The sequence below is a fragment of the Podarcis filfolensis genome (genome assembly GCF_964270895.1).
Source record: "Podarcis filfolensis genome assembly, chromosome: 3".
Lineage (NCBI taxonomy): Eukaryota > Metazoa > Chordata > Lepidosauria > Squamata > Lacertidae > Podarcis > Podarcis filfolensis.
The window spans coordinates 66887153-66901153 of record NC_139606.1 but is presented as its reverse complement, the minus strand read 5'-3'; the positions used below and the strand labels follow the sequence as shown (position 1 = coordinate 66901153).

The 14001-nt window shown below is 41.3% G+C and overlaps 1 protein-coding gene across 21 annotated transcripts in view; it reads left to right on the top strand.

Moving 5' to 3' along the window:
* Window positions 1-14001, top strand: part of SYNE1 (spectrin repeat containing nuclear envelope protein 1) — a 276264-nt gene that overhangs the window by 248812 nt on the left and 13451 nt on the right. For all 21 annotated transcript variants that reach the window (XM_083607892.1, XM_083607884.1, XM_083607889.1 and 18 more), the window contains 6 exons: window positions 1688-1830; window positions 6485-6611; window positions 9947-10158; window positions 11939-12139; window positions 13008-13136; window positions 13602-13814. In XM_083607892.1, coding sequence (XP_083464018.1) covers window positions 1688-1830; window positions 6485-6611; window positions 9947-10158; window positions 11939-12139; window positions 13008-13136; window positions 13602-13814 — 1025 coding nt within the window. The remainder of the gene's footprint in view (window positions 1-1687; window positions 1831-6484; window positions 6612-9946; window positions 10159-11938; window positions 12140-13007; window positions 13137-13601; window positions 13815-14001) is intronic.

The window sequence follows — 14001 nt, the reverse complement described above, 5'->3', positions numbered from 1 at the left end:
AAATAAGGATATTTGCTTATATATTTAGTATTCTGCTTAAAATAGTGGTATTAATATTCCTGTTGCATAGCCTATGAATTGAGGGGGAAATAGGTCATCTATGTAACTTGTGCTTCCTGGGGAGAGGTGGGAGATAGAAATCATAGAATCACAGTGTTTTAAGAGAGTAAAAGGATATTTAGGATAACACACTTCTCAAAAGCCAGAGCCTCTGTCTTACATCTTCCTTAAACAAATCTGAAGTACATTATCACTAACATTCCACCCCCGCCCCCCAGAATGAATCAGCTTGGGAGGGTTGGGAGAAGAGGATGTGAAAATAGGATAACATCTCCCTTTCTGATTCTATATTCTCTAACCCTCTTGCACAGTTTGAAATATCACAATATTAGTAAGATAAAGGCTATTGTCCAATATTTCTGAAGAAGAAATAAGGCACCCTGAAATGGCTTTAATGGAGAAGTCTTTAAGTCATTTTCCATAGCAAAAGATTTGTCCTATGGTCACTTCACTGCTTTACAGTTTAATTTACTGTTCAAGGCCATGTTCTTCCAGATTTCCATGAGTTTTAGCATAATGCCTTCTTGCCATACCAGAAAATTAGCAGTAATGCTCAGAGCATTACAAATATTTTCAAGTTTTCAGGAAAATCTAGGAAAACTTTATTTATTTGTACAACGCTATACACATCTACTCAAAAGTTAGCCCTTTTGAATTCAGAGGGACTTAGGTAAAGGTAAAGGCACCCCTGACCGTTACGTCCAGTCGTGGATGGCTCTGGGGTTGCGGCGTGCATCTTGCTTTATTGGTCGAGGGAACTGGCGTACAGTTTCCGGGTCATGTGGCCAGCATGACTAAGCCGCTTCTGGCGAACCAGAGCAGCGCACGGGAACGCGGTACATATTTATCTACTTGTACTTTGACGTGCCTTCAAACTGCTAGGTTGGCAGGAGCAGGGACCGAGTAACGGGAGCTGACCCCGTCGCGGGCATTCGAACCACCGACCTTCTGATCGGCAAGCCCTAGGCTCTGTGGTTTAACCCACAGTGCCACCCGCATCAGAGGGACTTACTTTCAAATAAATGTGTATGTGCATGCTGAGACTATAAAATTCCCCAGCATTTATACAGGGTGTGTGGGGAGTGCAGCAGTTTCTAGGCTCTTACCAGTTGCCTGCTTAGCACAAATACAGTGGTACCTCTGGTTAGGATTTAATTCGTTTCAGGGTGCCATGCACACACCAAAAAATCCATGCAGCATGATAGAGCGCTTCTGCGCACACATGCGGCACGCAGAGCGCTTCTGTGCATGCACGAGCGGTGCGGCCATAACCCGAAGATTCCGTAACCTGGAGGTTATGTAACATGAAGTACCACTGTACAGTACTGCAAAATGTCTGAGGATACAATGAAACGAGTGCAGAGTGCTTAGTCTTCTAGAATTGTTTTGGGGAATTGAATTTTCCTGATATGTCCTGCTTAAAAATTATTCATTTCTCAGTACACACACTAACCAACATAGTTGCAGATATGTTTGTATAATAGTTACAAATCTAATTGTCATCTGCATGCTATTGTAATTAACTCTTTGTCATGCTTTCAAACCTAGTAGCACCACCTTCAGTGTTTTCTCCTACTCACTGAGACATTTCAGTTTGGTAACATCTATCTGTCTATATTTTCTACAGGAGAACCATGTTCCTTAGAAACGCACATCCGACAGCTTGACAAGGCCTTAGACACCAGCCGTTTCCAAATACAGCAAACAGAGAACATAATCCGCAGTAAAACACCAACAGGGCCGGAACTAGATTCTAGCTACAAAGGCTATGTAAGTACTGTGAGCTTAGCCCTCCTGGTGGCTGGACATAAAATTGCTATTCATTGCTATTCGTATTGTTGCTATTCGTAGTGTGTGTGTCTTACCTGAGCCAGTTGCTGAGAGGGTTTGGGGGGGGTAAAGTTAGCATCAGATATAGAGTTCCTTCCATCAAATGCAAAATTTATTATTCCTTTTAGTTGTTGCACATTAGAGAGAGTTTGGATTTGACATCCCGCTTTATCACTACCCGAAGGAGTCTCAAAGCTGCTAACATTCTCCTTTCCCTTCCTCCCCCACAACAAACACTATGTGAGGTGAGTGAGGCTGAGAGACTTCAGAGAAGTGTGACTAGCCCAAGGTCACCCAGCAGCTGCATGTGGAGGAGCAGGGAAGCGAACCCAGTTCACCAGATTACGAGTCTACCGCTCTTAACCACTACACTACACACTACACTACACTACACTACACTACACTACACTACACTTAACAGCAGCCACTGTGCATGCAAGTCAATGGAGCATGAGGTTTTACCTAGCAATTAAGTGGTTGATTTGGACTGAGTAAATTTAAGTAATCCCACCTCTGGATTGCAATATTAGCAATGTGCTACACCACAGGAAAACCACTCTGCCAGCCTATCACTTCTACTTGCAATAGATATAAAAATGAATTGTACTGTGGGATTTTTGTCTTTTTAAAAAATATATATATAATATTTATTACTTTTAAAGATTACAAAAAAGAAAGAAGGAAAGGGGGGGGAAAGATAAAAAAAGAAAAAACAATACAATACAATGTATAAACAATACACAACACGACACTAACACAGTAGACTAAACAAAACAAAGCAAAAACAATTTAAAACACACATCATACCATTTCAATCTCATATCTTACATTCACTTGTTTCAACGACCTCCTCACACCTCCCTTTTTGTATTCCACTTCTATTAATTGTTTCAGCAATTCCTTTCCATCTTCCTCTATTTTCTGTCATATAGTTGTCTTAACATATTTTAACCTTATTTTCCCTTTAATACTCCAATAATCTACTTGTACTTAATTCCTTCTAACATTTCTATTAAAGCCGTATAGCTTCATTCCAACATTTTTCTAACACTTATTAATTTTACAATATTTCCATAAATAGTCTTTAAACTTTTTCCAATCTTCTTCCACCGTCTCTTCTCCCTGGTCTCGGATTCTGCCAGTCATTTCCGCCAATTCCATATAGTCCATCAACCTGGTAATCTTCTGTCCGAGGCTCTTAAGTCTTTTCCAAGTCCCTTCTGCAAGTCTTCTTCGTATTTATACATGCACTTTACTTTGTCTTCTACTGATCTTATTTTTATTTTCCTTCCTTTGAGACTGAAGAGTAGATCTCAGGGAAACTCCCACCTAGAGATGATTTTATTCCTTCTCGACAGGGCAACCAAATCTCCGTAGTTAAAACTAAGATCCAGAAGATATTTCGGGACGTCTTTCAAAATTTCTCCAAGTCTGAAGGCCCTCACAATTTTAATCTCTTCTTGACCCAAGTCCAGGTCCCAAAAATCAGCAAATTCCTGTGTAAGGGGATCTATCAAACCTTCCTTCTCCAGTTCAGGTAGAGCTCTGATCCTCGAAATCTGATTTTCTTTAAATTCAATCATAGAAGGCATCAACTTATGATCATCAAGTTGCATCTGTAAGGCTGGGACTCTCTCTCTCTCCAGTTGTGTTACTTTAGGTTCAACGACAACAACTTTCTCCCTAGCCTTCTCTGCAGTTTGCCATGTCAAAGCAGATTCCTGTATCAGTTTCTGTATTGATGTTCACTTTTTGTCCCAAATTATCGATTTTGGTAGTTACCACATCCACCTTCTTGTTAAGCTGTTCCAGTGAGTCATTTATCTTACTTAATGCAGCCGCTAAGGCCTCTTCTGTTGACATTCTTAACCGATTCAAGGTCAGTCCCAGAGTCTCACAGCTTTTTATCTTGCAGCTGGAAATTCCCCCAGCTCAGCTCTTGTAACAGTTTCAAAGGCTTCCTCTAGAGGGAAACAGTTTCTATTTGTATTGGTCCTTTTAGACACAGTTCAAACAATAAAATTAGTTTCAATTTTCAGTTACTTTTACTCCTTTTTAAACGCAGATGGAGACAATGGAAACAATGTATTTCTCTTATTTAACTAGCTGTCAGTGAACGTTCTAATCACGGTCAATGAGCATTCTAAAACACGTCAGTCCTGCTGGCAGCCCGTTTCCAGGATCGGAGCGGTGGTATTTTAAATCTGTTCGCACTCTCCTGCAGGTATATTCAGTCCAAACCTTTCCCCCCTCTTCTCCTGCCACCAAGGGAGGTTTAGTATTTTTTACCGATGGAAATTTAGTCCTTTACAATAGACTTTCTGCGACTTCAGCTTGCATCCTCATTGCTTCAATCTGTTTACAAAAGGGGAAGGTGGACTTCCTGTTTTGGACCTCCCCTTTTCGACACCAAATTAAGACGTTTAAAAATCCAATTCTCCGCTCTTCTCACGGATAGTTGCTTTAAGATCAAACTGTCCACAGGAAAAAGTCAGCGCTCTCCGGCAACAGCTATGCGGCTTCGCTCCGTGGAAGAAGCAATCAATTCGAATCACTGCGCTGCTCACCCCATGTCGCTCTGGATCTCCGAAACCGGGTTTCCCCGCAAGTAGGGGAGGCGCAAAAGGTGCCAGCCGAATCCCACGTTCACAGGCTTCACCCGCCTGTGATTTTTAGTGGGTCTCCGCCTTCACCGTGGCGGCCAGACCCGAATTTCCATGAGTCAAATTGCTCCCGATCAGAGGAATTCCGCCATTACCGGAGGCGCCAACCCGGAAGTCTGTACTGTGGGATTTTTGTCAGCCCAATCTGAATTTGGGCGGGGGGGGGCGGAGAAAGCAATAGAAAACACTGCAGAATTGTTGTAACCTACTTTCAGCTTCAGCCCAGCTTGCAATATGGATTTAATACCTCTGGACAACACAGTAAATCACCTAGAGTCTGGCTCACAGTGTGAGAGATACACTTCTGGGCTGTTATAAGTCACTCTTTTCCAGGAATAGCTACTTTAAGCTAACAATTTAGGGACAGTGAACTGCTTTGTTTTGGAATTTTCCTTACCAGGGTTGTTTCTTAAATGTCTCACACTGAATAAAAACTGAGAACTGGCATGAGTTCTTTCTTGTCTTTAGAGTTTGAACTCACTCGCACCTGGTTTAGGTGCATTAAATGTTTTCGGTTCTACACTGATATCATTGGGCAACTTTTTCTTCCCTCCCTAGAGACACTGAAAAATAACTTCTTAGTGTAAACCAGGAAGTCATCTACCCAGACAATGATGGTGTTGTTTCTTCCATATACATTTCGTCTTTCCTCCTTTTCAACCACTCTGTTCTGTTTCTCTATCTCAGGGTTTCCCCCACACCCTCTCAGTCTCTCAGCATTCTGTGCTATGATGGGGCTATTTGTGGAGTTCTCCTGAAGCTTTTTTCCTTCTGTTTTTTTTTGGGGGGGGGGGTACATGTGTGCCACACATTTTAAGTGTTTCCAAAAGTTATTATTATTCACACAGCACCTAAAGCTAAATCCATACAAAGACAAGAAAGGCTTGAAAAATAATTAAAAACAGGATAATACTGGGGGGGGGGGAGAGAGAAGGGAAAGGACCTGGGAGTGAAGAGATTCATCCTCAGATTTCTTGAACGCCAAAATGACAGGAGGAAGAGCATTCCAGCGGTCAGGAGCTGCAATGGAAAGCAGACACAGGCAGGGAATAATAGAACTTGTAACTTTTGAAAAAAGCAATAACTTAATAAATCACACACAGCAACATTTTGAAGATTTGTGTGACATGGTGAACTGTGATCTGGACAGGTGGGCAAGGATACAGTGAGCCATACAACTAGTTCTGCTTGTGCAGGGGACTCTTGGACAGCTGCCACCACCACCATGTCACAACAGAAAACCTCTTTTGAAACTGATCTCTCAAAAGCAGTTTGTGATGCATAGAATCCTAGAATTGTGGTGTTGGAAGAGACCATGAGAGCCATCTAGTCCAACCCTTTGCAATGCTGTTAAGTGGAAAAACTTTTTTTTAAAATTGCACTGGATGTACATCTTAAGTGGGGTTTTGTCCAAGGGTTTTTAGATCCCAATCTGGTGAATTACTATAGATTTAGTGCTTGCCCAGCAACAACTCACATCTCACTAAATAAAACATTAACAGTGATTCCTGAAGTGCCTGTTAAAAGCAAACTCTGATCTCAGTTTTAGCTCCTTCATCTTTATACTCTGCATTAGTTTCTTAGTTAAATATCTGAAATTTCAGCAATAGCAAAAACAAAAACAATAGCAAAAACCCATAATCTCTCTCTCTCTTGTGTTTAATTGCCATTAAAAACAAGGTGATAGCCATACAAAGTTTTCAAACCATTAAGACAGTGGAGTTCTATCTATCACATCATGGAATGACTAAGAACTAGGATGCAAATTGTTTTGTAGTTAGAATCTTAAGATGTAATCCCATGTATACTTACCTGACTGTAAGCCCCATTGAACTCAATAGGACTTACTTCCTAGGATTTTGCTCTTAGTTCTGTTGTTTCTCCAGCATGGTCATGAATAATGAGAAGTGGTTTCTCTCTCTTACAAACAGATGAAGCTTCTGGGCGAATGCAGTGGGAGCATAGATTCAGTAAGAAGACTTGAGCACAAACTGAAGGAGGAAGAGGAAAAGCTGTCTGGATTTATTAACCTGAACAGCACGGAGACACAAACAGCCGGTAAGTAATATTCAGAACTGAACTTGCAATGTGAGGAAAACAAGTGTTAATTACATGCAGCATTGAACCATGGAAGCACATCGTACTGCTTGCACATCTGGGTGACAGCTGTTTTTTTATTATTCTTTACAATCTGATTTTGGAGCAGCACTGAGACTGCAGTGGCAGCTTTGGTTAATGGTCTTTACCAAGAGATTAGCAAGGGATTGCACAATCTTTTGGAATCTCTTGTTCACTGTTTGATCATGGGACACACATTATCATTGGTACATCAGGATGACAACAGTTTTCTGGGGCTCTTATCCATTTGTAAGTCCATTCTTGAGACAGTATTTATGGAAGTGGTTTAAGTTGTTCCACTCATTCTGAGCGAGAGAGAGGCTGATGCGAATAATTTCCTAATGATTTTATTTTAAGACTTGTATCAGGGTGACACACTGTCTATTTTAAATTTAATGAATTGTACGAAATGATTTTATGGGTCTTTATAAGAATTTGGAAGTGCCTGAGTTTTCTTAGCTCTAGTTTTAATCAAGTATTTTCCTTGAAGCTCTTAGGATAGACTCCTCTAGGCACACTTAGCTAGGGAGTAAGTCCCACTGAGGTCAGTGAGGCTTTCTGCTTGCACTGCTATTTTTCCTGTATGGCACCTAGTTACCGTATTTTTCCCTCTATAACACGCAGATTTTTTCTCCTAAAAAGGAAGGGGAAATGTCTGTGCGTATTATTGAGCGAATGTGTGGTCCCTGGAGCCAAATGGCAAAAAAAATCAGGCAAAAATCAAATCGCGCGTCTCGGAGAAGGGAAACCTGAAAAGAGGAAGTGGCTGCTTTCCTGCATTCTGCCTCAGGGTCTTACTGCCCACCCTCCTCTGTTTCTTTGCTGTGTTTGCTCAAACGGAACAAAGAGCAGGGAAAGCCCCTCCCCTCCAGGCAAGCAGAGGGGAAAGCAGAGTGTCGTCTCTGTGCTCCGGTGCTGCTGAAAACATGCAGGGGGGAGAGAGAGAGAGAGAGAGAGAGAGCGAGAGCTGGCTGGCTTGGGTGGGTAGGTGAGGGAAAACTTTTGCCTTCCTTTCCTCCCTCCCGTTATACCCCTCTCCTGCATTCTTAGCCAGCTGCTTCTCTGCACACCCCTCTCGTGCTCCTTGTCCATTCTGTATTTTTCCTTCCTTCCCCACTTAAAATGTGGTTAAAAAGCATGGATCCACATGGATCCTCAGGATCTTTGCATTGGGTCACCCCAAATTCACCATCAGATCACATAGCATGTCCATGGCTACAGCCTGCCCCCCAAAAATCACACACGCACTGTTGCCTGGGGCTGCAATGGTGCAAAAACGTGGTTACAAAGCATGGATCCACAGGGATTCTCAGGATTTTTGCATTGGGTCACCCCAAATTCACCATCAGATCACATGTCTGTGGCCACAGCATGAAGCACAAAAATGATACATCCACTGTTTCATTCAGAATGTTTTTTCCCTTGTTTTCCTCCTCTAAAAACGATGTGCGTGTTATGGTCAGGTGCGTGTTATCGAGCGAAAAATACGGTAATATATGTTCCCAGCAAATGTTAAATGTTGTTATAGATTATTATTTTTTAATAGTATATCTCAGAATCTTGGTGCTGCTTCCGTCTTGGCTTATGTTGAGGCAGTGGATGGAAGTGAGCTAACTGAAACTGAATTTGTGAACAAACTGGAATACAGTAACCCCGCAACTTACACGCATTTTACTTGTGCACCTTCAGCTTCATGTGCATGGCAAAACAAACAAACAAACAAGTAATGGGCAGAAAGGGGGCAGGGTTCTGAGAACAATGACTTTGGCAATCCCACCAGCCATTCAGCTCTAATGGGTTTTGAGTCCCAGTGCTTTTCTTCTAGAAAAATAGGTCCTGGTACTCAGCACGAAGTTATTACAGTAAATGTCTTTCTTCTAGAAGAAAAGGTACTGTGTGCCTTTGAGTACCGCCAGAGAAAAAAAGCACCGGTTTTCACTATACATGATTTTCACTTTAGGCATGAATATAACCCCCACATAAGTTGCAGGCTTACTGTAATGCTTATTGGGGATGTGGTTTTTAGGTTATGGATGAAGAGAGCAAAGCTCCATATTTAATACAAATTGACATAGACTGATCCAATATAAGGCTTGAAGTGTACTGGAGGTCTAGGTAAGTAGCGGTAACCAAGATGAGAGGAAGGCTGTATCAATTTCTGTCACAGCAATCATGCAATTAAAAATGAGCATGCATCTCAAACTGAAATTAGAAATGGGTTTTTGTTCTTGTTTGAAGATTTTGCCTTGGAATCTGGAACTTTTTGTAATGATGGAGCCAGGGGAGTGAGTGTCACAGTTAATTGAATCTGGTGGGAAATTCTCAGACTGATTTGCTTGTGTGAAGCTTCGTTATAGCCCTTAATGAAAACAGCATAGTATTCATCCCTTTCATTAGTTAATTTAGCATGTCATGATAATGATTAGTGCAGTTTTTGGATGCTGTGGTAAATTAATCAGCACAACTCCTTCTGTGAGAATTGTCTTGTTTGGGCTATTACTTTACGAATTAACAGAGTATAGAAAAATACAGAATCTATATGTTTCCTAACAAAATGTCCACTATAATGGGTGCAGTATGTATCGATGTGTGCCATATTTCTGAAGCAATTTCAGAGTGAGGGAAATGCTTCCTGCCATAGGTGCCAACTCCCTGGGTGCCCGGGCACCCACAAAATTCCTCATGAAGGGGCTGGGCACTCACAAATTTCAGTGCCAGGGCCATGCGCACTATGTGGAACCCACGGCCCCAGGCACCCAGGGTTGTGGGGCCAAGCTGGCATTCCTGCTTCCTGCCCTCAGATTATTAAATCTAGGGAGAAAATAAATAGCCATGAGGATTTCAAAACACACAGCAACTAAGTTAGGCCAAAGTTAGGCTTTCAGAAAACTTCTGCACCATCAGTACCACCAGAACCTTGCTCAGCCTTAACTAGAAGGGACTCTGAATGTCTCTCTGTGAGCTCTGTACACATTCCTTCCCCCATGATGCCCCTGTCAGTGGTATCTGGTCCAGGCAGTCCCCAAGATCAGTGCATTACTTTTCATTCTAAGACTGGATGGCAGGCATTCACTTATATGAGTGTCCTCAGGTGTTACTATTGGCATGGAACCTAAGGGTCCCTGGTCACCCCAGAATTTAACTTGCCTTTGTCTGCACACCTTCACCCTAGATTCTGTTTCTTGATCATGCTAACGTGTGATGGAATATTGGGGGGCGGGGGAGGGGAGTCAGGAAGGAAGTTGCTCTTACAGAGAGATCTTTTTTCCCTTTAGGTGTGATTGATCGGTGGGAGTTAATCCAGGCCCAGGCCTTAAGTAAAGAACTGAGGATGAAACAGAATCTTCAGCAATGGCAGCAATTTAGTTCTGACCTAAACAGCATCTGGGTTTGGCTTGGAGAAACTGAAGAAGAGTTGGAACAACTGTGCTGCCTTGATCTCAGCACGGATATACAAACCATTGAGCTACGGATTAAAAAACTGAAAGTAGGTTCTAATTCCTGGTCCTCTTTTCTGTTGATTTTCTAATATGCTTTATTTTTGTGAGGTGCCATTTCAGCTCCTATTGAAAAAGCACTGCCAATTTCTGGACCCTGCATTCCTTCATATACTAAAGGACTGGAAATGAAAGACCATGATAGTCAATTTCATTGGAGTTTTCTTCTTCTTCTTTACGTTACACAGTATGCCAGTGTTTATATTCATTTTATTATTTATTCATTCCTTCTCTTCATATCCTACATCTTCCTCCAAAGACACTCATGGTGGCAGATGGTTAAAATGGTTGGCAGAAGATTTTGCTCTTAAGAGGCAAGCCAAGGGGAGGGCAACCAGACATTCTTTACAAAGAGCACTATAATGTAGTGAAGGCATCAGGCTGCCAACTCAGATCAGCTAAATCTGTGGCATTTTGAGAAAACCAAGCAAAGAACTCTGCTTGTTTACCAGTGCACAGTATGGTCAACATCAGACTTCCTTTTGGTTAATATTATTTTTTTCTTTTGGAATTTGTCCTATAGTCAGACAGGGACTAATGCCTACACTCTAGGCATGAGTGGGTTTAACAGTGTATCTTGATGTGTGTATGGGATACTTCATCTGGGTGGGCCCATAGCTGTTTCCAGAAGATCCAGAGGACAATTTCCTTACATGAATGTGGCATTAATATTTCCTTTGGGCCTGAATTAAAGCCTCATAAACTAAGGCTGCAGTACTTCAGCTAAGCCAAATGATGACACCAATTCATTTGCTCTAGAGAAAGGTAATTCCCTCTTTGATGCGAAATTCAGAGGCTTGTTCTAAATTAGACTAGTCCAGGACACAGCCCACTATCTGTCTAAGCTTTTTGACATTGTGAGGTACAATATTCACGCTTTTTTTTTCTTTTTTGAAGTTTGTGTCTGTATGGGGCAGATTCAGCTAACAACTCCCACTAGCTAGCCCACATTGACTTCCACTACTACAGTTGGGCTTTCCCCCTTCTCAATCCCCACACCCCCAAACTCATTTGGGGGAATCGGGAGAGCCTCCAGAACAGTGTGGGGAGGGGAATCATTCCACATAGTAAACAGAAATGTTTATGCTGGTGGAACAATTGCCATAGCACAACATTGAATTCCTCCCAAAGTATTTAAATACTTGCTTCCAGATGATGTGCTTATTGAGCATTGATCCTCATTTGTTTAAGGGAAAGCTAGATGATGTCTATTTAATGAGCATTCATCCTCATTTGTTTGATGAGAGACTAGATGACATTGCATCAAAACTACTACTATCCCACACATTCCAGTGCAATTTCCATTCACTTCCCTCAAAAAGTCATTTTTTGGGGGAAGCAGATTTCTTGCACAAGACCTCCGAATCCACTATAATTGTGAGATCTGGATTTGCCAGTGTGTAATTGAATCCCCCACACTCCAAAAATAGCAACAGTCTGAAAGTAGGTTATGTGTACAGTCTGGAGTATGAAAAAAGAGCCAGCTCCTGTGGTTTCAATCCCCATCAAATTCAACTATGCCATAAGGCTTTAGGTCTTTAAATATTTTATTAGTTTGTTCTGAATTCTACTGCAAACATAAAATCAGAGACATTTATAAAAATGGGTTCTTACTAGTCAGAAGCCAGACGTATCACTTAAAAATAAAGACACAGTAACTGTCTTTTAAGTTATGAAACTTTAAGAGAGATAGTGGAACTTGTTTCTTCTTGAATTCTCGAGCATGTTTCCTGTAAAAAAGCTTACTCCCGTCTCTCTTCATTCCCCAAGGAGCTACAGAAGGCCGTTGATAACCGCAAAGCCATCATTTTGTCCATCAACCTTTGCAGCTCAGAATTCATGCAGTCTGACAGTGAGGAAAACAAGAAACTGCAGGAACGGTTGTCTCAGATGAACATGCGCTGGGATCATGTCTGTAGTATGCTAGAAGAATGGCGCTGTTCACTGCAGAACGCTCTAATGCAATGTCAGGTCTGTTCTGGTCTATGCAAAATCATTCCCCTTCGACTCTTGGATTAGATGTTGCACCAATTACATTCATTTTCTTAAATGAGTTACTTTAATGTGTGCACACCATCATATCCTGCTTTGAATATATCACAGAGACATTTTAGACAAGAGCATAAAAAGCAAGTATTTTTGAAGCCCAGAAGCCTAATTATTAAAAGATTTTGGTGCATTAGGTAAAATCTGTTGCACATTCCCTAAATTGCTTCCTGAAAACTGCCTTGCACATTTTCTATATTGATGTTTTTGGCATATTGTTAAGGTGACAGGCCTTATACCATATGTAGGATTTTGTTCCTGTGAAAAGGGATTCAAACAAGGATGTAATATTAGTAGCTACTTCCTGTTCAGCGCATTAAATACTCAAGGCCATCAAGGCCTTGTTACACAGAACAGCATTACATATGTTTCATACTGCACTTAACATGTTGTTCATACATAATTTTCGCCAATCCAAATGTGGTTTGGAAGATGAAGCTGCGCAGAATTGCTTTGTTTCCCTCTCATATGCCTGCTTAATACAATGCTCTCTGGTTTGTTGTGACTACTGAACCAGAGCAATCACTCCAAAGCAGAACTGCAAACTGGTTCAATTCAAGTTTACAGGGATCGCTCAAACCAGTTTGCCAGTTCTGACATCACAAAAAATTGTGATTTGACAAACCTAGAAATGTTCTGTTAAGTCAAGTGGGGCCAGGGAACGGGAAGAAGGATGTATGCTCACAACTCATTTTTTGGAGGATCAGATAATGTAAAATTTGAATGCATCTTTGGAGTTCTGGGCAACACAAAAAAACACATTTGGCATTAAACTTCCATCTATCACTTCTAGGATTTCCATGAGATGAGCCACGGTTTGTTGCTGTGGCTGGAGAACATTGACAGGAGGAAAAATGAGATTGTCCCTATCAACCCAAATCTGGATTCAGACACTCTGCAGGATCATCACAGGCTACTAATGGTACAGTACCTTTCTCTAAAGGAACAATAATTCAGAGATTAAAAAAGAACATGGAAACTAGTCTCTGGAACACATATTGTGATCCTTTGGTGCCAATTGAGAATGCATATTCCTGGTATTGACTACCAGGAATGCTAAGACCTTCTTGATTTGGTATAGAAAGCCATCAATCTGTTTTTAAAACATTTTTCTTTGCAGTGGGAACCCTGAAATAATGACATATTTATAGCAAATGCATAACTTACAAAATAGTGTGCAGTTCAGACATGCTTTTAGAATAAAATACCAATCATTAATCCTCTCTTTTGAATCTGGATATCTCTTTTTTATTTGCAACAGCAAGCGTATGGTAGTTTAGCTTTATCGGTCCCTGTTCCTGAGTTTTAAGATCAGAAAAAATATTTGAATTACATTTTGACTCATTCAGAGCAACAAATTGCATCTGATTGCCCTCCTTCCTGACAGCAAATAAGGCGCGAACTGCTAGAATCTCAGCTGAAGGTGGCATCTCTTCAAGACATGTCCTGCCAACTGCTAGTCAATGCTGAAGGCAAGGATTGTCTAGAAGCCAAAGAGAAGGTCCATGTGATTGGAAACAGACTCAAAATGCTCCTTAAAGAAGTTTCACATCACATTAAGGAGCTGGAGAAAATCCTAGATGTTTCAAGCAGTCAGCTGGTAAGTCATTCTGCCACAGCAAATCTACTAGTCGTCGTGGCTGTTCACTGCTAGGTTGCTTCCAGACAGATGTTTATTGTGACATCATTCATGCAAGTTTTTTGCAGTGCACACATGGCATTGTTGGCATCAAAATGCTTAGATCACACACACCCCTTTAATCTGAAGTTACTGTTTCTGGGGGGAA